Here is a 21,995-nt window from a genome sequence, read left to right as displayed (position 1 = left end):
TTAAGTCGTATTGGATAAAAACGTCTAAAAATAAATAAATAAAAGTAGGGCTGCTCCGATCACGATCGGCCGATCGTTATGAGCATCTCGTCAGTAAAGCCGGTTCTCTAATCAGCGGTAAATTCCATCAGGTGCGTGATTTCACATAGAGCAGCTGTTACTACACAGAGCCATTGTTAACTGAGAAGATGCGCAAATCCACGTTTATTTTCAGCGTTTATTTGTGCATCTTCTCATTTATACTTGAAGTGTGGTTTGTTTGTTTGCCGTTTTGTGTTTAGTCAATCCATGATGAACCACTAAATTTGACTCGTGGTGTTTCTTTGTGTCTTGTTTCTTCAGGCTGCCCCCTGGCACAGTGGTAGGTGGGTGGTGTGGAGCTGGCCTCGGCACCGGGAGAGGCCCCCTCGCCCGCCCCCTCCCAGTGCTGCATGGCTGCAATGGCGCCCGCTCTGACCGACGCTCCGGCCGAAGCTCACCGCATACGCTTCAAACTGGCTCCGTCCTCCTCCACCCTCTCCCCGAGTGGCGTGGAGGGAAGTGGCACCGGCAACCACATCCTCGTGTCCAGTAACGGTGCCGTCAAGCGCAAGGCCTCGGAGGAGCGCCCCTCTCGTGGGGCCGGGCCCTGCAAGCCCCTTGTTACCTCATATCACTGTTCAGATGTGTCCTCGGCAAAAGAGTCCCTGAAGCTGCAAGGTGTTCTACTGCAGACGCACAGCATACTGCCAAGCCTCATACCACGCAAGCACCAGGCTTTAGATCTCTGCGAGGAGCAGCCAAAGAGCATCATGAGTGCCAGCGGAGGAGGTGGACCATGTGGGCTGCCCACCGTGCAAGGTGCCACTGTCAACGGCATAGCAAAGAAAGTGACTAAACTGACTGACCAAGACAATGCGGTGACCTTAAATGGTGGCCAATATACCATCGAGCAGGATTTGTCAAATCAGACTGAAGATATCAATTCTACCAGAGGACTGACAAGTAACGGTCCTCTTCGAGAAGGTGTGGAGCAGCACCAGCCACCAACGGCTGAGTCCCAGAACTGTCCCAGTAATGGAGAACCTCCCTCAACATCTCTCATCTCCATCGCACCTTTTACAGAAGACAAAATCTCGGACTGTCCACCGCTAGGCAGTGAAGATACGTTAGCACTCTTACTCGCTGCCCACCAAGATCCATTAATTGGTCCTGGAGTGGAGCTAAGCGACCGTACTCAGCACAGCCAGAGCAGACAAGGGGAGATCGAGTCGCGGCTACGGCGATTACGCAAACGGCTTCAGGTGGTGCAGGCCAAGCAGGTAGAGCGGCACGTGCAACAACAGTTAGGCGGACTACTAAAGAGCACTTTGGGTGCTCTGAATGCCAGGCGTCCGAGGGGGCGTTACGGCGATGACTCACTCACCCCTCAGGAAAGGGACGGACTAAGACGTTTCCTGAAGAGTGGATCCATGCCGGCTGAGTTAGAGCAACTGTCCCTGAGCTGCACCACCAACCTGCATTCCACCGAATGCACGTTCGATTCTGACGCCACAGAAAGCAGCTCAGGAGGAGAAACTGATGTAGAGGAGGATGAACTGGCTCGGGTCGACATCGAGCAACGCCACATTCCTCTGTGAGTACCAACCTTCATCATTCCTCCGAAAATGCAATCCAGATGGATTAATTAGTATGATGGTAAATTTTTCTGATGTAGGATAAGTGCTGATGCAGGCTGGGTCAAGCTGTTTCATGAAACCATTGTGTTCTCGCGTGTTATGTGATCTACAAAAGTTATTGAACAATCAGTGAGTGGCTGTTGTTCATCACTGTTCATTTGTAAGTGTAGATTTCTTCTCTTTATTTTGAGATCATGCCAATTACTTTTGCTACAATGGAATTTCTTGATGGTTGAGGTATGTGTTCATCTCTTGAATATCATTACTCTCCTGGTTAGACGAGGACAAAAGCCCGCACTCTCTCTAACACACACCAAGTCAGCCGTTCTCTTTCCAAGGGCTGAGCCTTGTATAATACACTCAAAAGTCAAAGGAATTTTCTTGAAAGGCAGACACTTCCATAAACCCATAAGTACACTTTGTCACTCAGTGATTGGGCCTGTTTTCACCCATCCAAAACTCTGGATAAGAACACACTGAATAAGTGGAGGGCAAAGATGAGGTGTTTAATTTCTACATCCTGTTGTTGTTTGTTTTATATTTATTTGTTGTTGTTGTTTTTTTTTGTACCATCTTTCCCATTTTTTTTTCTCCATGTTTTCCAAGTGCCTTGTTTCTCAAACCTAGCAAATATTTCAGACTCAAGGAAAGTAATCCTCTTCACAAGGCAGATCTGATATTTGATGATAGCATAGTCATGTTAAGATGTGTAGCTGAGAATAATTCCACATTTGACTAATTCACTTGATGTATTTTTAAAAATCAACTCCTTGACAACAATTCCTCAATCAGTCTCTTTTACTACATCATTGTAGTTGGATACTGTCTCAACGGCCCAGTGAGTCAGAAGGTTTTTTTTTTTTTTTTTTTTTTTTTTTTAGTAAAACAGTCTAAGGCCACTCCATGCGGGGATAACCTACATTCAGCAGAGTCAGTCACATGACTATTGCGCAAGGACAAATAGGCTTACTTGCAGATTATGCGACGAGCATAGTGAAGCGTGTTGACGCACAGGACTGTCTAGCTTATGTTATTTATTTATTTATTTTTTTAACTTCACCATTTGCTTTCCACACATCCATAGGCACTTCTTTTCATGAGTTTTTTTAGTCCTTTGCTGGTAATGCAACAGATTTCCTTGTGGGATTGAGTACCACATGACTGCATGTTGTAAATGCATGCAAGGCCTTTTTGTTAATAGGTAGCTGATTTGTGTTGCTGCTTAATCAGCCATTAAAGCCAGTGTCTTGATGAGCCGAGATGTCACTTGAGTGCTGTCTGTACCCAATGATTCATTTGTGCTAGTTTGGTTCAAAGATGGTAAACAGGGTTGAATTTCTGAGAAGTCATTGTAAGGAGGATGTAATGCTTTGTGTTCTGTTATGTAGAGTTACTGAGATTTTGTTGCTATTTTGTGTTATTTCCTTATTTCAAATAGATTAAGAAAGCTCAGTCACTGCTAATGATTAACCCGGTTTGCCACAAGCAGCCCATATAAGGTGTAGCATGGATCCATGTCCCTCCTGGAACAAAAACACACTAAATAACCAAGTTTCCATGAAGACCAGCATCTAAATCCATTATGAACACACAAGTGCGGTCACATTTCTCATTCGTGCTAGTGTCCTTTTGGTACCATGGACTAGCTATTAGCTTTCACGTACTTGCATGCAACAGCTGGTGGCATTCATTGTTTCCGTGTTGTAATCCTGTTAGCTAGAACCGGTTTGAATGAAAGTGAGTCATTGAACTGGTCAAACATCAGACATTTGTACCTGTCATGCAGCCTTCTGCTGTCAAGAGTCTTCAAAAATAGTTTTTTTCCCACCAGGCTCTCCTTGATGCAATTCAAGAGAAGACAGCGCTTCAGAGTAGGGGTGGGCAATATGGATAAAATAAAATCACGTTGTTTTTTTTTTTATTATTATTATTATTATAAATATTACAATTTATTACAATTCTTTGTCATGTTGGTTTTACTATTTTGCAAGTTGTCTGAGCAGTACAGCCAAACTAATTTCCCTTTTGTAAAGACAAAGCCTTTCAAGGTAACAAAAAAAAATTATACTGTAGCAGGCAGATCACTCACTGTTCATGATGCACAAAGCATTGGAAGAAAATCCTCAATATTGATTTTGAGTTTTAGATGAATGTGTTTCTGAGGGGAATCTACTGAAAATTTTACTTGGTATAATTTCACACAGCTTGTCAGAACATTCAGTTTTTGCTTCAAATTGGATTATTATTAAATCAAATTGTGTATGATTATTATTATATAACTAAATGGTATGAAATATGTATATTAATTATATAACTAAAATTAAATAACTAATTACAGATTTAGGTTAAATAATATAGGTCATTATTTTATTTTTAGGAAATAAATCAAAGAAAAAAATTAATTCTACTGTTTCTAATATTCTGTATGTTTCTCAAAAACAAAATATACTGTGTCCATTGAGAAAAGTTTTTTTTTTTTTTATCCAGTTCAGAGCTGTAAATAAATAAGCTGTAATAATACTGTGAAACCGTGATATTTTTGCTTAAGGTTATCATACCATCAAAATCTCATACTGCCCCATGCCTATTCCCAACTGTAAATTGCTGCTGCGTTCTATTTATGACACAGTCTGACACACATTTAAAATGATTTTCAACAGTCGCTTTGTTACGTCCCTTATAGACAGATTTAGTTGTTGTGGCATGGTGCAACACAACAACTGTCGACACCATGTAATAAAGGCAAGAATCTCTGTGTTTGTCTGTCTATTTGCATTTTTCATATGTCGAGAATCGTTCATCCAGTTGACTTCACGTGTGGTGGGTGTGTTGCTGCGGACCCAAGGGAGTGCAGTGTCGCATTTTGGTGCAATACTTTTAATATAGACAAAATATTATTAGGCTGGGCTACTGTAGGGTTTTTTTTTTGTTGTTGTTTTTTTACTGCCCTATTCACAGGTATTTTACAAGCAAATTAAGTGCATGTTTTTTTAATGCGTACAATTATTGATTAACATTCCGGATAAAAGCTGTTTTGTTTTGTTTTTGTTTGTTTTACACCAACAATATACTATAGGCATACTAACAGAACTCAGGCGATTTTTCAAACATGATGTGCTGTTGTGGTAACCCAGTTTCAAATCACATATTTGGCACACTGCCTTTGTCTTGTCCTCACTCAATTTAAAGTGCTCCCAGACAGCTGAGGTCTTCTGCATTTTTGTCTTCTCTTTCTGATGAACTGAATCATGACATTCATGGGCGATCCATATTTAAGGGCTTGATGTGCTCCGTTTCTGTATCATCTGTCATGAAAATCAATTAATTATGTTGAGGGACAAAATTGTGCGTACAGTTGATTTGCCAAACAGAAGCAGTTTCTCATGGATCTGCTGTCGTTGCACTTTCTATGTTTATCTTACTTTCTGTTGTTTCCTCTTCCTTCTCATTTTTCCTTTTCTCTGAAAGCTTTTGTGCTGCTTTTCCTGCATTCTGCTTCTTTTTCTTTTTGCCTTCTCTCCATCTTCTGCTCCCTCTCCTTCACACACATTGCTGCTTAAAATACAAGCACTGCCAGGAAAATATCCTGTCTCTGCATCCCGTCCACAGTCATGTTGCTGCACCTGTTCTGTCTGCATGTTATTGTGTGTTCTATGTGTGTGTGCACGAGCACAAATGTGTAAGTACTTCTGTTTGTATGCATGGTGGATAGGCCACCTAGTTTTCATTCTAATCTTATTGATCTATTAATTGATATATCCATATATCCAATAACCATGAATATTACTGCATTCCATTTGTACTGGGAAATTGGAAATTCAATTCATTGTAATGAAATAATGACTTTCAAATGCTGAAGTGATTACATTTATTTATTTGTTAGAATATGTATAACAATTTTTTATCTAATTGCAAAACATGAAACATCCAAAAATGTCTACTGATTAATCCGCAAAATAATCAAAGATTAGTCGATTAATCGTTCTAATAATCCAACCCTCTACTCACACCTTAAGACTGGTATTGATGCTTAAAACATTGTTGAACCCCTTTAATAATATTTTGCCCGATTCATCCCCTCTCGTGGCCTCTAGAAGAGAAGCCAAAAGCTGTTTTCTACCTTTTTTAAGTCTTAAAAGTCTTTTAAACTCGAATATAATTCTAATGTTGGTAATATTTAAGTGCAAAATAGATTTTTTTTCTGCCATTTTGCCCGGCCAACACAGTACTAACCAATATTTGTGGACCTGATACTATGGCTTTATCGGTCCAAAATACTGCTTTTGTCTTTTTTTTTATCTATGAATGCATCCATCTTGGTTTTCTGACTTCTCACTTGGGTGTGACATCATTCCCAGCTCCAACATCCGAGGTAAATTGAACACAGCATATGACTAGCTTTTTGCTATTGCTAGTCCGAGGCAGGTGGTACTGGAGGAAGGTGACATTTTCATTTTAAAGAGCATATTTCTGAACACAAATTTGCAAGTCTGAGTGCAAGGTGAATTATCAATATTTCTGCTATGTTTTCCTTGAAGAAAATGACTTGGAAATTATATAGCTAACTTCAAAGCACACAGACATGGACTAAACGCAACATAATTCTGATTTGGAGGTTCAATTATCTTCTGTTCTATTGTACTGTATTCTATGGTTTTTACAAGCTTAGGGTAATTGCAGGTTAGAGACCCCAGCGAGTCATTGTATAGAAAAATAATGTAAGAACTACATTTTCTTTAAAATATACTTTAAAATGAGCTATCGCTTTTGAAAAAAAAATAAATAAATATGGCCCACTTAAAAACATTTAACAATCTTCAGTGTGGGTTTCACATTAATCTGTTTTTAACGTGTGTTAAATCATGTATGCTGCGCTAGAAACACGCCAACAGCCTCAACTTGTTGATCCTCTGGAGGGATCTGGAAAGAGGAGCAGGTGTAGTGGAAGACAAGACAATGCTGTGTTCTCGTAGCGTCTATGGTGACTTAAAGTATTCCTCTCTCAGAGACTCCATGAGGGAAGAATATGCTGGGAGAAGCAAGCAAAAGTTCAGATCACATTCACTGCTGACCATGCTTATCCACTTGGCCTCCATCACATCTGCATCTCTATTAAGGCTGATTTATACTCTATTCATCTGCAACAAATATGACGTCATCGTGGAGTTGCCGGAAGTTCACTTTGAGTGCGCGAACTCATTTTGCGTGGCGCTGTGTACGCCATTTTTTTTTTTTACTTTCTGTGCAGCTCCACATCCGAAGATGTAGGGCTGTGCGATATGGGGAAAATATCTAATTGCGGTTTTTTTGACAGATATAGCGATTGCGATTTGATTTGCGATTTTATTTATTTATTTATTTATTTTTTTTTGCAAACTCAAGCTTCAGCTTAATATTGTCAATAATGTGCAGCACAGTGTGATTACACAGTATAATTATCATAACCCTGCTGAAAAAAAAAAATTATAGCTTCCATGAAACCATTACAAAATTAGGAATCCAATAGGAATTACTGTTGATCTATCCTATATATATTTAAAAAATTAAAATTAAATTTATGCATTTAGCAGACGCTTTTATCCAAAGCGACTTACAGTGCATTCAAGCTATCAATTTGAACCTATCATGTGTTCCCGGGGAATCAAACCCCCAACCTTGCGCTTGATAGTGCAATACTCTACCAACTCAGGAACACTATATATATTATATATGTATGTATATATTTTTATTTATTATTTTACTTTTTTTCAGCAGACAAGATTATAATGGTATAACTAATTTTATAGAATTAATTTTGTTACTGAATTTCACTGGAAATATAAATTTTTTATATAAATGAAGAACTATTTCTTTAGTCAATCATTAAAGTATTACATGTTACACTGTATTTGGGATTTTTAAGAACAAGTGGAAAATGTGCTGACTGTTTCATTTCATTCAAGAGAAATTAGCAAACCGTTAGACTGAATTTACATTCATTTTAAACTAGAGCCAGGCGCGAACCTGCGTCGAGCCTCATCCATACTGCCAGATGCGCTCGTGGAGATCTGCGGTGCAGGGCCGCGCGAGAATATAACAGAGCGTTACGATACTGACTGCGTGAGTGCGGCGAGTGTGAACGGCTCGCATGACACGGGATTTGCACCGCATAGGGAAGAGAGGAGCGAGTATGAGAAGCATTCAGAAACACAGGCTGTGTGTGCGGTCTTCTGAATTGGGAATAGCGAACATGCAATAAGAGATGCTCTTGATATGCTTGTGACACAGCTCTTGTAAATTATATTTTTTGTTCATTGTCTGTCTTTTCAAAGTTTAAGTTAACAAACGTTTTTCTTTAGTTTTAATTTGCCTAACTATTGACCTGACCCTGTAGACGCCATAATCCCACTCCGTCTCTCTCCTGCTTTCCGGTGGTTTTTATTTTTTATTTATTTTTTTTATGGTGGGCGTTTACACAGCTGCCTAGAGCAGAGCTGATTGGGGAGAATGGAGGTGTGCTCACTCTATTGGTTAATAAGACTGTCACTCAAGACTGACAGTAATGCATATGCTGGAACAGAGTAATATCGCTTCCACATCGCAGGTTTTTGCGATTTAGCAAATCGCAACGTCTCAAATCGCAATTTCGATTAATCGCACAACCCTACGAAGATGCATGAGTTCAGGGTGATTCTAGCCGAACATGTATGTCTGTGCTGGCATTTGTATGAAGCAGAAGCAGTTTAATGTCAATGTCACCTTTATTTATATAGCGCTTTAAACAAAATACATTGCATCAAAGCAACTGAACAACATTCATTAGGAAAACAGTGTCAATAATGCAAAAATGATAGTTAAAGGCAGTTCATCATTGGATTCAGTTATGTCATCTCTGTTCAGTTAAATAGTGTGTGCATTTATTTGCAATCAAGTCAACGATATCGCTGTAGATGAAGTGTCCCCAACTAAGCAAGCCAGAGGCGACAAGCGGCAAGGAACCGAAACTCCATCGGTGACAGAATGGAGAAAAAAACCTTGGGAGAAACCAGGCTCAGTTGGGGGGCCAGTTCTCCTCTGACCAGACGAAATCAGTAGTTCAATTCCAGGCTGCAGCAAAGTCAGATTGTGCAGAAGAATCATCTGTTTCCTGTGGTCTTGTCCTGGTGCTCCTCTGAGACAAGGTCTTTACAGGGGGTCTGTATCTGGGGCTCTAGTTGTCCTGGTCTCCGCTGTCTTTCAGGGATGTAGAGGTCCTTTCTAGGTGCTGATCCAGCATCTGGTCTGGATACGTACTGGATCCGGGTGACTGCAGTGACCCTCTGATCTGGACACAGACTGGATCTGGTGGCCACGGTGACCTCGGAACAAGAGAGAAACAGACAAATATTAGCGTAGATGCCATTCTTCTAATGATGTAGCAAGTACATAGGGTGTTATGGGAAGTGTTTCCGGTTCCGGTTTACCTAATTAATGCAGCCTAAAAATCCTTTAACGGATTTGGATAATAAAAGCATATTAGTATGTTATGTGTATGCCAGGTTAAAGAGGTGGGTCTTTAATCTAGATTTAAACTGCAAGAGTGTGTCTGCCTCCCGAACAATGTTAGGTAGGTTATTCCAGAGTTTAGGCGCCAAATATGAAAAGGATCTGCCGCCCGCAGTTGATTTTGATATTCTAGGTATTATCAAATTGCCTGAGTTTTGAGAACGTAGCGGACGTAGAGGATTATAATGTAAAAGGAGCTCATTCAAATACTGAGGTGCTAAACCATTCAGGGCTTTATAAGTAATAAGCAATATTTTAAAATCTATGCGATGCTTGATAGGGAGCCAGTGCAGTGTTGACAGGACCGGGCTAATATGGTCATACTTCCTGGTTCTAGTAAGAACTCTTGCTGCTGCATTTTGGACTAGCTGTAGTTTGTTTACTAAGCGTGCAGAACAACCACCCAATAAAGCATTACAATAATCTAACCTTGAGGTCATAAATGCATGGATTAACATTTCTGCATTTGACATTGAGAGCATAGGCCGTAATTTAGATATATTTTTGAGATGGAAAAATGCAGTTTTACAAATGCTAGAAACGTGGCTTTCTAAGGAAAGATTGCGATCAAGTAGCACACCTAGGTTCCTAACTGATGACGAAGAATTGACAGAGCAACCATCAAGTCTTAGACAGTGTTCTAGGTTATTACAAGCAGAGTTTTTAGGTCCTATAATTAACACCTCTGTTTTTTCAGAATTTAGCAGTAAGAAATTACTCGTCATCCAGTTTTTTATATCGACTATGCAATCCATTAGTTTTTCAAATTGGTGTGTTTCACCGGGCTGCGAAGAAATATAGAGCTGAGTATCATCAGCATAACAGTGAAAGCTAACACCATGTTTCCTGATGATATCTCCCAAGGGTAACATATAAAGCGTGAAGAGTAGCGGCCCTAGTACTGAGCCTTGAGGTACTCCATAAACATACAGGGGATTTATCATTAACATTTGTTTCTTTGGATAATGTTATATGAAGTACCATTACTTCAAACGAGTTATACTTGTAGCCTGCCCTCTGAGAAATCCTGAAAACGTTGTTATAAATTGAAGCAACACCTCCACCTTTGCCTTTTAGACGTGGCTCATGTTTATAACCGTAATCTTGGGGGGTGGACTCATTTAAAATAATGTAATCATCAGGTTTTAGCCAGGTTTCTGTCAAACAGAGTACATCTATATTATGATCAGTGATCATATTATTTACAAAAAGTGTTTTCGTAGAAAGGGATCTGATATTCAATAAGCCAAGCTTTATCATTTGTTTATCCATATTGCTTCTGTTTTTTATTTGTTGAACCTCAATTAAATTGTTAATCTTAACTTGGTTTGGACGTTCGGGGAACAGACACAGTCTCTATAGTGTGATATCTAGGTGAAAAAGTCTCTATGTGCTGAGAATTAACTGACCTCTGTGACGGGAGACAGCTAGCAGACGGTCGGTTTAGCCAGTCTGTCTGCTTCCTGACCTGGGCCCCAGTTAGTCAAGTATAAACACTAAGACTATTTGCCATATTTCTAGAGAGAAGAGTGGCGCCACCCCAGGAGGGATGAAGACCATCTCTTTTAAACAGGTCAGGTCTGCCCCAAAAGCTCGTCCAATTGTCTATGAAACCTATGTTATTCTGTGGGCACCACTTAGACATCCAGCCATTGAGTGATGACAATCTGCTATGCATCTCATCACCACGGTAAGCAGGGAGGGGACCAGAGCATATTACAGTGTCTGACATCGTGCTTGCAAGTTCACACACCTCTTTAATGTTATTTTTAGTGATCTCCGACTGGCGAAGTCGAACATCATTAGCGCCGGCATGAATAACAATCTTACTGTATTTACGTTTAGCATTAGCCAGCACTTTTAAATTTGCCAAGATGTCAGGCGCTCTGGCTCCCGGTAAACATTTGACTATGGTGGCTGGTGTCTCTATATTCACGTTCCGTACAATAGAATCACCAATAACTAGAGCACTTTCATCAGGTTTCTCAGTGGGTGCATCACTGAGTGGGGAGAACCTGTTTAATGTTTTGATCGGAACAGAAGAGCGGTGTTTTGACCCACGACTATGCTGTCTCACTGTCACCCAGTTGCCCTGCTGCTGGGGCTCTGTTTCCGGAACCGAACAATGTACAGGAATCCCTGAGCTAGACGTATCCAAAGCCGTATCTAGAGCCCTAACATTTTTACTGTCCTCAATTAAAGTTTGGATGCGTGTCTCTAATTCTGAAATCTTCTCTGTCAGCCTAACTATTTCCCTGCATTTATCACATGTGAATCCCTCATCAGCGACAGAGATAGATAAACTGTACATGTGGCAAGAGGTGCAAGAAACAATGATAGGAGAAGCCATTACTCACCGTGCTTGATGAAAATTCTTACTGCGGTTGTTTGATGAACTTGTGAAAAACTGGAGCGAGGGAGAGGAGAAAAGAAAACAGCGATAGGTTCGAATGAAGACGCTAATGACAAGCTAACGAGTGCTAACGCTTTGCAGGTGTACTGCACTCACGAAATAAAATAAAAGTGAACGATCAAAGTTAATCTGATAAGATTGATCGATAATATCAGAAATATGGTGTGAATTAAGTTATTTTACCACTTTAAAAAACAGAGAGTGATAGTAAGATAAAGATTCTAGAGAAAAAAATAAAATAAAAACAGCTACAATTTGCTACAGAAGGCCAACAGGAAGTAGAGAAAACACTGTCCAACAGCGACACCGTTGGTGTCTTCACCTTAATGTGAAGTTTAAACTCGATCAGGTGCTTTTTGACCCTTTGATGGAAAACTATGCATATGGTTTTTTGCATAGTTTGTCCAAGGATTTTTATTTGAAGTACGTTTTTTTTACATAGAGAAATGATTCATTCATCAACCACGCAAGAAATCTTGTACCGGAAAATGACTACTACTCACCGGTGATTTTAGAGGACAATTACTCCTCGTTGCCCCCTGTTGTTTCTCATGTAGGCTGTATTTTACTCCATTAGTTGAGATTTTTTTTCATTTGAGAAATTTGGGATGTACTGTACCTGTTATATATCCAAAATAATCTATATTGAATTGAATCAAGTCTTATTGGTAATCAAATAACAATCTTGTGAATGAGAATCGAATCATGAAATTTCTCAAAACCCAGCCCTAATATGAACATTTGGGGGGAAAAAAAGATTTAACCTTTACTTTAAGTTCTATTTTACAAAATCACTAAAGGGGCATAGTACAGTTAAAGCTGTCACCAGCCATTTAAAATTTGTGTTCAGTGTCCCACATTAGTGAGTACAGGAAGTGAGAGATCTTAAATTGTGGCACTGTGGTTTCCGGTACGCACACTCAGTACAAGAGAACAACAAACTCCGACAATGAGACAGACAGTCATGTGTTATACACACCTAACTGCAGGGTGATTGTGTGTCGTTTGCTGTAGCCACCGACTGGTGTGACCCAAGAAATGTTGAGAATCTCAACAGGTCCTGAGTGATTGTGAGACTGTTTGTGTTTGTGGTAGACTGCAGCAGAGAAAGATTGACTGATTTTTAAAGGGCAGACCCAGCTGTGCGCTGTTGCTTCCAGGGCTATCACTATGAGGCAGCTCTGTTCAGCTGATGTTGTCCTTTATATACATGAGTAAAATGAATGCAAAGGGGCTGTTTATGCACAGACTTGAATCTGTAAAAAGATGTTTGATCTATAATGTAGGCTTAGATGACCCAAAACTGAACATTCTTCCAAACCTGTATGAAATCTGAATGATTTCCTTTCTTCAGTAAAACACAAAAGAAGAAATGTGCCATGAACGTGCCATAAAGTGAAAGTAGTTCATGCAACTGAAGCTGCAATGGCTTTGTGTGATTAGCAGATGTAATATTTTCAACTTTCTCATTGTGCACTAAATGCTTTCTTTCCAGTGATTGTGGTTTGCTGTGTCCAGATCTTTGAGTCAGGGATTTGAACTCGAACCAGATTTGTCCAATCTGTAAAGATTTATTTAGTTTGTAACAGAACTGTAGCATTTGAGAAATTAATTATTTATTAAAAAAAAAAAAAAAAACTCAAAAGATTTGTTCACAAATCAAACTTTGCTTCTCTCCGAGGGGTACCTGGGCAGATGTCAAGATGTTTAGTAATTACTGACAAAAATATTGGCCTGTTGCTCAGGCCAAACTATCATAGAAATGTTTGAATATAGTGCATGAGTCACATGGACTACTGTTATGCATGTATTTATTTGTAATTTTGTAACTTGACGGCCCTCAATTACTTTGAATTATTTATTAAAGAATGACTAGAATGTGCTTTAAAAATTATTTAAATGTTACACAAAGGGAAGGACATGAGTTAGTAAAAAAAAAGGAAATGCCTGTTTTGCCTAGTTTCTACTGCTTTTCGGTCATCTGTTTCACTCCATTGCTTGTGCATTCTGGTCTCTCTTCCATCAGTCTTAACTTCCATCTCAAAGCTAATTGAAAATTATTTAATTTGCTCTTACCCACTGCTTAAGCACCGGTTTTCTCTGCTTGAGTATGCATCTTAACCATTAGTGTAGAAATGGTAAATCAGTTCTCAAATGAATATTTAAGGGGATCCTTTTAAACATCAGCACTGCTTTGAAACTGCCAGCAGCTTTTTCCATCCACCCTGTTGCCCTTTGGACTGCGGGATACAGCAGCCCCCACTGTCTCTTGTGTCTTACTGGTGATGGTAGAGTATCTCCGTGGAAACCATGTAAAGGTGGGTTTTTTGTTTTTTTTTTCCTTCAATTTTCCACTGTCAGATGTCTATCATGCTCTGTCTGTCTGGTGATCATTCGGAGCTCATGTCCACGACCTTTCAGAGCTGCAGTATGCTGCTGTAGGAAGTGTGGTAGTACTACCCTGCACGTAGTACAAAAGACTTCTGCACTGAAAAATTGATGTTTGGTAGTTTGTGAGGTAGAAATGTGCTTGAATTGAGCCTGTGCTGCCTTTTGGCTCAATTTAACCATTTTAAACCGCCTTATAAATGTTCAAACTAGCATTGACATTTTCTTTTGAAATGAACTTAACGACATTTTGAACGGCTTGTCTTTTTACAAAAATATAATATGATAGTAATTGTTGTTGTTAATAAAAAATAATAAAATTGTATAGTTGTGATAATAAACAAACAACAGTTAATAGTTGTTCCTAATACTAAGAGTGAAAATAATGAAATGACAACATGATTTTCTGATCATGTAATTTTTGTTACTTTCTATTTGGTTGATGATAGGGCTGCACGATATAATTTCAGCATCGATATCATGATGTGCACATTAGAGCTGAAACAACTAATCGATTAAAATCGATTATTAAAATAGTTGTCAACTCATTTAGTAATCGTTTAGTTGCTAAACAACTTTTATTTGCCGTAAGCGGCTCATTTTGTGCATATTTCAAATCTGCGGTGACCAAAGTGTGGCAGTAATGAGCCACCCGGAGGTTTTATTCAGCCAGTACAGTAGGAGAAGTAGCGAATAGCCAATAGCTGGCCTCGTTTTGTCACGTGCTTCCCGAACTGCGTCTGCAGTATTCAGCGAGATGGTTGAGACAGACGGCAGTGGAGTAAGCTTGAGAAAGAAAAAGAAATTAAAAGAAAAAAGCGGAAGATAAAACTAATCGAACGAAGTCATCCAAAGTGTGGGAGAACTTTACTCTGAGCCTTCAAAAAAGAAGAGGAACCTGTAAACTCTGCACTACTGAACTGTTTAACTGTTTAAGACTTTTATTTGTGCAGATTCTCCAGTACAATGTTGTTGTTTGTAAATGTTTAGTCGTAAAAGCTAATAACATTGCTTTTTAACAGTTAACATTTAAATATTTACAAACATGTTCTGTGATCAGTTTGTCGTTTACCAGTTCATAATTCCGTCTTGCAGCCTAATTATGACTGAATGAGAGAGGTAAATGTTTAAATGTATTTGAAATGCCCTTTTTTTCCCCTAAGTATTCACTGTTCTTTTTTTACACAAGTTTTTTGTGTGGCAAATATATATATATATATATATATATATATATATATATATATATATATATATATATATATATATATATATATATATATATATATATATATATATATATATATATATATATATATATATATATATATATATATATATATATATATATATATATATATATATATATATATATATATATATATATATATATATATATATATATATATATATATATATATATTTTTTTTTTTTTTTTTTTTTTTTTTTTTATACAAACTTCTGATGGATTTTACTTTAAATTGTTAGTTCCATTCAGGTTTCATGCCACTGGCACTTTATTCGAAGGATTGTTTACAATTTCACAGCAAAAGCTATAAAGCTGTTTCCCAGTTGTGTGTTTACAGGAAAAAAATAATAAATTGCAATGTACTGCAAATTTATTCTGTTTTATTCTTATTCTTCATGAAAATATTTTCTGAAAGATTCCTTAATAAGCTTTGTTCGGGGTGTTAAACTACTTTAGGAGCTCTAAGGACTGCCATGGTGAAAACATTATTTGAAATCTCCTTGTGAAATTTCCTTTTTGAGTATGGGTCAGTGTTTTGATTGCAGAAGAGTTTGACGAAGGATTACTAACACATAATAAAACAAAACTCTAGGTATATTTTTGATGAGGATAGGACAAAGCAAAATGGTTAATCTCTAAAAAGTATGTTGAATGATAAAGATGGGCAGAACTAAAATATAAGTACATAAAGATTAATCGATTAATCATAAAAATAATCGACAGATTAATCGATTATCAAAATAATCGTTAGTTGCAGCCCTAATGCACATCTGTGATAGTCACATCGCAGGATGTGCAATGTTTTCCTCCCGCACAGACACAATATGATCATGCGCGTTTAGTCAGTAAATCTGGTTCCGTGATTAGCTGCTTTCAAATGGAGTGGCATTTAATAGAGCCGTAGATCACTGACAAGCTACGCAACATCGCGTTCGTTATCGAAGTCAGTTCATCTGCACTAATGAACGCGATATTGTATAGCTTGTCAGTGATCTACTGCTCTGTCTATTAAATGTCGCTCCATTTGAAAACAGGTGATGGCAATTTAGCTGTTATCACTGAACCAGATTTCATGACTAGATGCCAGGGATGGAAATAAACACGAGCCAAATGCGGGTGATTTTGTGTTGTGGTGGGTAAACTCGCTTCACCTACCTGCCACCGTGGCGGGTAAATAAAAATGGCATACTGTTTCACCCGGCCGGTGGACAAAAAAGTTAATTTTCATCCCCAGTGTGTGTACAACACGCAATAAAGTGTAATATCATCCGAAGCAGCTCCGTGGAGAAAGGCGGTGTAAACCAGGCTCGAAACGGCGGCGGTGTTCCCAGTACAGTGTTTGCAGCTGAAGTTAGTGCCACCGGTAGAGTGATATATTTGTTGGTTGTTTACAGTACGTTTTATAGCACGCGCTCATGTTATACAAGATCGTGTGAAGAGTTGAATTTATCGCGCACATGTTTCCACATACTGTCACGTCTCTGTCAAACCCCGGTAAATTCATTTTCCTCCAGCATTCTGCAACATTTTAGATTATATGGACAGTTTGTGTTTATCTTATTGCTTTTAACGGCATAATAAGCAAAGTAACAAACAGTATTATCGGTCGCTTGTCTAATAACTGCTGTCCGGGGGATGCATTTTATTTCCAGTCTTCAAGTACTTTTTCAGAAGTTAGCTCTGTGGGTAGTAAGTCAACCCTCTACATTGCGAGTAAATCACTCTCATATGCGATTAAATCTTCCTTCTCGCTACTAAATTGTCTAATATTAGCCAATGGCTAATAAATTATCTGATTTTACTCGCCAGTGTGTTAGTTGGAGGCTAAGTTTAGCAAAGATATTTTCACTCGCGAACACTCGTCAGCAAATCAGTTCAAGCAAACACACAAAACCTGATTAATATTCATGAATCCAGCAGCTCATTAATCCTTAGTGTGTGTTATAGTTTGTATTAGTAGGAATCGTATTATTAATATCTTATCAGTATTTTTGTAAGTTTTTTCTTTTTTTTTTTTTACAGAAACACTGAATGACCAAAAAAGCACCACCACCAGTCCAGTTAAAATGTTCAGTCAAAACAACTACTAAGCATTCAAACATTGTTTTCAAGTTTACTTCTAATTACTAAACTTCTATTCTTAAATAACACTTGATTATTATAAAAGTTGACTGACTGGCGAGTAAACTAAAATAATTACTAGCCAATGGCGATTGCCAAGCTCTGGCGTGAAGAGACGCGTAAACACAATGTATTAAAAACGCTGTGCGTTCATTTGTCGACGGCGTAAACGTTTGCGAGCCGAGATTTCTTTCAGTGATCGTGTTGAACGGGACTTTTCCCCACGTGTTCCCTCAACGACAGAAAAAAATAAAATAAACACAAATACCTTACACATACAAATACTGGTGAATCCTTTCCTTTGGGATTAAATACAACATTATTAATGCGTACGAAAACTTAGAATATCGTAAAATGTTTCTGTGCATTAAAAAAGTTCAGTGCAGTGTATCATCCGGTTGGGCTACGGAGTTGAGAGAATGAGCTGCTTCAGCAAGTCTGCTGTTTCCTAGATAGGCAGCATTTTTGAGCATCACTGAAAGATAAAATGTCAGTATTTCATTGAGACTTGAGATTAAATAAACTGTTTAAGTATTGTAGATCTTGTAGTATTAATTTTCACATGCAGTTACACATTGCCAGTTAAAAACAAGAAAGTGGCTTGTAAAAAGATTGAGTGGCTGGTAGATTTTAAAATCCACCAGCCACAGTGGCCGAGTACAAAAAGTTAATTTCCATCCCTGCTAGATGCACATGATCATATTGCTAGATATATCGTCCAGCCCTACAAGGCAGTTGTTTACGGGGACTTGTCGAGATAGTGACACTTGTCGTGTCGCGCAGCATCTGTAGACAGCATCGCGGATTATAATGTGTTCAGTATTTTGTTGTGCCGCACTGCTCACGTCCAGTGTAGACACAGTGAAAGCCATGCAGATGCACGTGAACACTGAATTCCTTTAACTTCCGCGTATATTTGCGCGAAATTTGGCAGAATGCATGTCTCTGCAAGAGAATCCTTTTTAATTTGCCTATGACTTAGGTGAATGTAAACAAGGAAATGGATGTGTGAGTGTATTTTGGTTCAGCAGTTTAATGAGGTTTTCTGTGTCGTGTTAATCAAACAACAGAACAATCACTTTTGTAGCTTTAACAGATTTGTAAGATATAATTTATACAGTGAAGACTATGCAGTGTTATTGTACATTTTGATTATTTAATTTCTGTACCTGAGTACTGTTAAGAACTCCTGGAAAAAAAATGTAATCACTGATTATTTCATTTGTATCTTTGTTTCTTTATTTATATCGCAAGATATATATCGCAGAAAACCAAATAACGCAATGTGAGTTTTTTCCAGTGTCATGCAGCCCTAGTTGATGAGGGTGAATTTTTTTTGAATCACTAGGTCTCAGTCTCATTAAGGCTGAACATGTGCCTGTCTGGTTGAAGTAGGGCCCTATAATTCAGTTCCTTACAGTAACCCAAGATGAAAATTAAAAAATTCTGTCATTAATAAGTCACCCTCATGTTGTTCCAAAACTGAATACACAAAGTAATACACAACGTAATCTCGTAGTAGTGTTGTCACGGTACCAAAATTTCAGTATTCGGTACCGATACCAGTGAAAATCCACGGTTCTCGGTACCAATTTCGTTACCAGAGCAAAACACAAAAATATGCTGATTAAAAAAGAAAAAACTTTTTATCACTAAAACCAATGCCATTCTTTATACTTATTTACAATTGTGTTTAAAGTTCTTCTACAAGTAATATAATTATGAAAAACAGTAAACAAGTTTCATCCAAATTTAATTTTGTCTTTTAGTTTATGAAATTTAAACACATTTTATTTTTTGGTAAATAAAGGGGATTTGCTATTAAAATTAAAACATTTACTCATTTACCGGTACTTACAGAAACCTGGTACCGTGACATTTTCATTTTTTTTGTACCGACTTGGTACCAAAGTACCGGGTCTTTTGACAACACTATCTCGTAGCTTCATAAAATGCATTTGAAACCCTTATGTCACATTAATTATTTTATTGATGTCCTTGGTACCTTTCTGGACCTGGATTGTAGTAGTTTCCTTGCTGTCTATGCGAAAAGCTCAGAAAGCTTTTGGGTATCATCAAAAATATCTAAGTTTGTATTCCAAAGATGAACAAAGGTCTTAAGAATTTTGAACAACATAAGGGTGAGTAATTAATGACAGAATTTACATTTTTCGGGTGAACTATCCCTTTAAGGGGTTATTTACATTTTGTCTACTTTCAAAAGAACACTGATATATAACTGGCTTATAAACATGGTTTGTCATGATATTTGGTTTTCATGAGGTCTTTAAGCACTTTTTATTTATTTCTGATAAGGTAGAGTTTTACCTACAGCGTGGGTTTTTTCCTCTTTCTGCCTGTATGGCTCACTATCATCTGTACCTGGCAGCGCCTGCAGTGCCTGGCCCATAATAAAAAGACTCCTCTGTGAAGGGTGTGTGTGTGTGTGCGTGCTTCTGTGAATGTGTGTGGTACAGTGATTGAATAAAACTGCTCAATGTGTTGCCTCTTTCTTTGGCCTGTTTTTGTTCTGTAATGAAATATGCAAGCATCATAACTGTGGTCCAGGTCACATAACCTTTCCCGAGGGTTTGTCTGTGTCTTTGTGCTGGTGTGGATCACAGCTAATGAATATGATGTCACACACTTGGTGGTTCATTAGTATGACTCATCACTATCGTGATGTCATATAATCACCTCGTCAATTTCCCCAGTCTGCACCAGTAGGATGAAGTTTAGGCTGCATGTTGTTTGGCAGTAAAGAGATTCTTGCTAAAGTCCTTGTGTCTCTAACACTTATTCCCGGGTGGTCAAATTAACAATGCCAAAACCTTCTAGAAGCAACAGCACAAATAATGGTACTCATTTACTGTTTCTAGGGCCAATATATGTATGGAGCCTTTTGCAAACAAGCAAGAAGTTTATAGATGTGGCAGTACATCAGCAACCAGCTTTTTACAATTTGGCCTTGTGCTTTTTTTTTTTTCACCATCAGAGCCATTAACAACTGGGTCTTGTGTTAATATGTCAGGCAGCTGTTGGACAGATACAGTCACTACTGGCCAAAGAACAAGCTCTCTGGATTACTGATTTAAAAAAATAGATATATATTTTTATTTATTAGAACATTAAATATGTATTAAAAGAAAATTTTAACTTTTATTTGAACCAAAAAAAGTAATCTTTTTTTTCTGTGTTGGCAAAAACATCATTCTAATATGCTAATTAGCTGATCAGGAAACATTTATTATTATCACTGTTGAAAACAGCTGTTTTGCTATTTTCTTTTGTTATTTATTTTTTATTTTTTGTTAAATACATCCTTGCTGAATAAAAGTCTTTATAAAAAGCTTACTGAGCCCAAATTTTTTAATATTAGAGTGTCATGAAAAAAAGTGGAAAAGTTTTGCATATTCCAGATCAAAACACTAAAGCCGGGCTCACACTACAGGACTTTTAGCCTGATTTACCCCTCCCCACAATCGGAGCAAAAATCTTGTCGAGCACCTTGATCAGTCCCGATGTTCGGTGTGGATTATCTGGTAATGTCATTCACCTGTCAAATCTTGCACCTCCCGATCTGCTCGCTCACAAATCTTGGTTGCCCTGATCATATCAAACATGTTTGATATTCAGGATTTAAATTGGGATTGATGACTGCTATATTATCAGTACTTTCACAATAGCCAATGCGTGACCACTAAACGGCTGCTCTATGAGATGGATAGTGGAGGAATAGGAGGAAACTGCTTCTTGGCATTTTGTTGTAACATGTTTGTCTGTATAATGTCAAAAACATATCACAACCATCAGGAGAAAGAGAAGTGCTGGAGTGAAATCGCTTCAGTTTTGAACATACCGGGTAAGTGCAGAAAGCTGCTAGCACGCTTGCTAACATATGTAAGCATAACTGACACATCATTGACGATCAGCTGCGTGAGATCACGTTAGGTGCTCCCTTTGGAATCATAATCTTAATAATATCTTGTGGTGTGTGCATGTTTAAGATTCGAGGGAAGATAATCTACAAAGAAAACAGATTTCATAATCTGTTAGGATTTTAAAACTCCTGTAGTGTGAGCATGGCTTAAGATGACATCTTTAATTTAGAAATTGTATTTAATTTGAGTTGCTTGTCTCTATGATACCTCAAAGGGACATGGTTACTTTTCGACTTATTCCAAACCTGTTTTTTTTTCTTCTGCTGCTGAACATGAAAAGATATTTTGAAGAATGTCTTGTGAAGAAAACCGACAGAATGATTCTGCTTTGAGTTTTTTTATTGTTTTAAAGTCAAGTTTTCTTTCTCTGCTTGGTCTCTCTTTAGTTTGTAATATCTTATGTCAGCAGGTCGTGCTTGTGTTAGACTTGAAGTTGACTTGTAAGCCTAAACCTGTTTAAAGCACTTAATCCTAAACCTGTGGAAAGACTTTAGTCTCATGTAGAGATCTGTGTGTGAGTGTATGTGTGTGTGTTTGATCGGGAAGCAGCACTAATGCGCTGCAGATAATCTTATTGTTTTTGAACATTGTCTGGGGACCACAATACAAATTCCTGAGCTGCTGAACTGTGTTGGGGTGGAAGCACAGAGTCTCTGCTCTCTTCCAGCATTGGGTTTTGACCGCTACTTTGGCTCGGTTTCAGT

General features: G+C 38.1%; 2 protein-coding genes across 4 annotated transcripts in view; both read left to right on the top strand.

The window, feature by feature from the left end:
* scn4ab (sodium channel, voltage-gated, type IV, alpha, b) overlaps positions 1-21,995 on the top strand; it is a 176,423-nt gene that overhangs the window by 41,044 nt on the left and 113,384 nt on the right. The gene's annotated exons all lie outside the window — the stretch shown is intronic.
* Positions 1-21,995, top strand: part of kansl1b (KAT8 regulatory NSL complex subunit 1b) — a 69,896-nt gene that overhangs the window by 16,871 nt on the left and 31,030 nt on the right. For all 3 annotated transcript variants that reach the window (XM_059552928.1, XM_059552919.1, XM_059552937.1), the window contains exon 2: positions 343-1,615. In XM_059552928.1, the coding sequence (XP_059408911.1) occupies positions 432-1,615 (1,184 nt within the window). In that variant the 5' untranslated portion in view covers positions 343-431. The remainder of the gene's footprint in view (positions 1-342; positions 1,616-21,995) is intronic.

This window comes from Carassius carassius, chromosome 1 (assembly GCF_963082965.1).
Source record: "Carassius carassius chromosome 1, fCarCar2.1, whole genome shotgun sequence".
Taxonomy (NCBI): domain Eukaryota; kingdom Metazoa; phylum Chordata; class Actinopteri; order Cypriniformes; family Cyprinidae; genus Carassius; species Carassius carassius.
The sequence above is the reverse complement of the archived record's forward strand: the minus strand, read 5'-3'. Positions and strand labels throughout refer to the sequence as shown.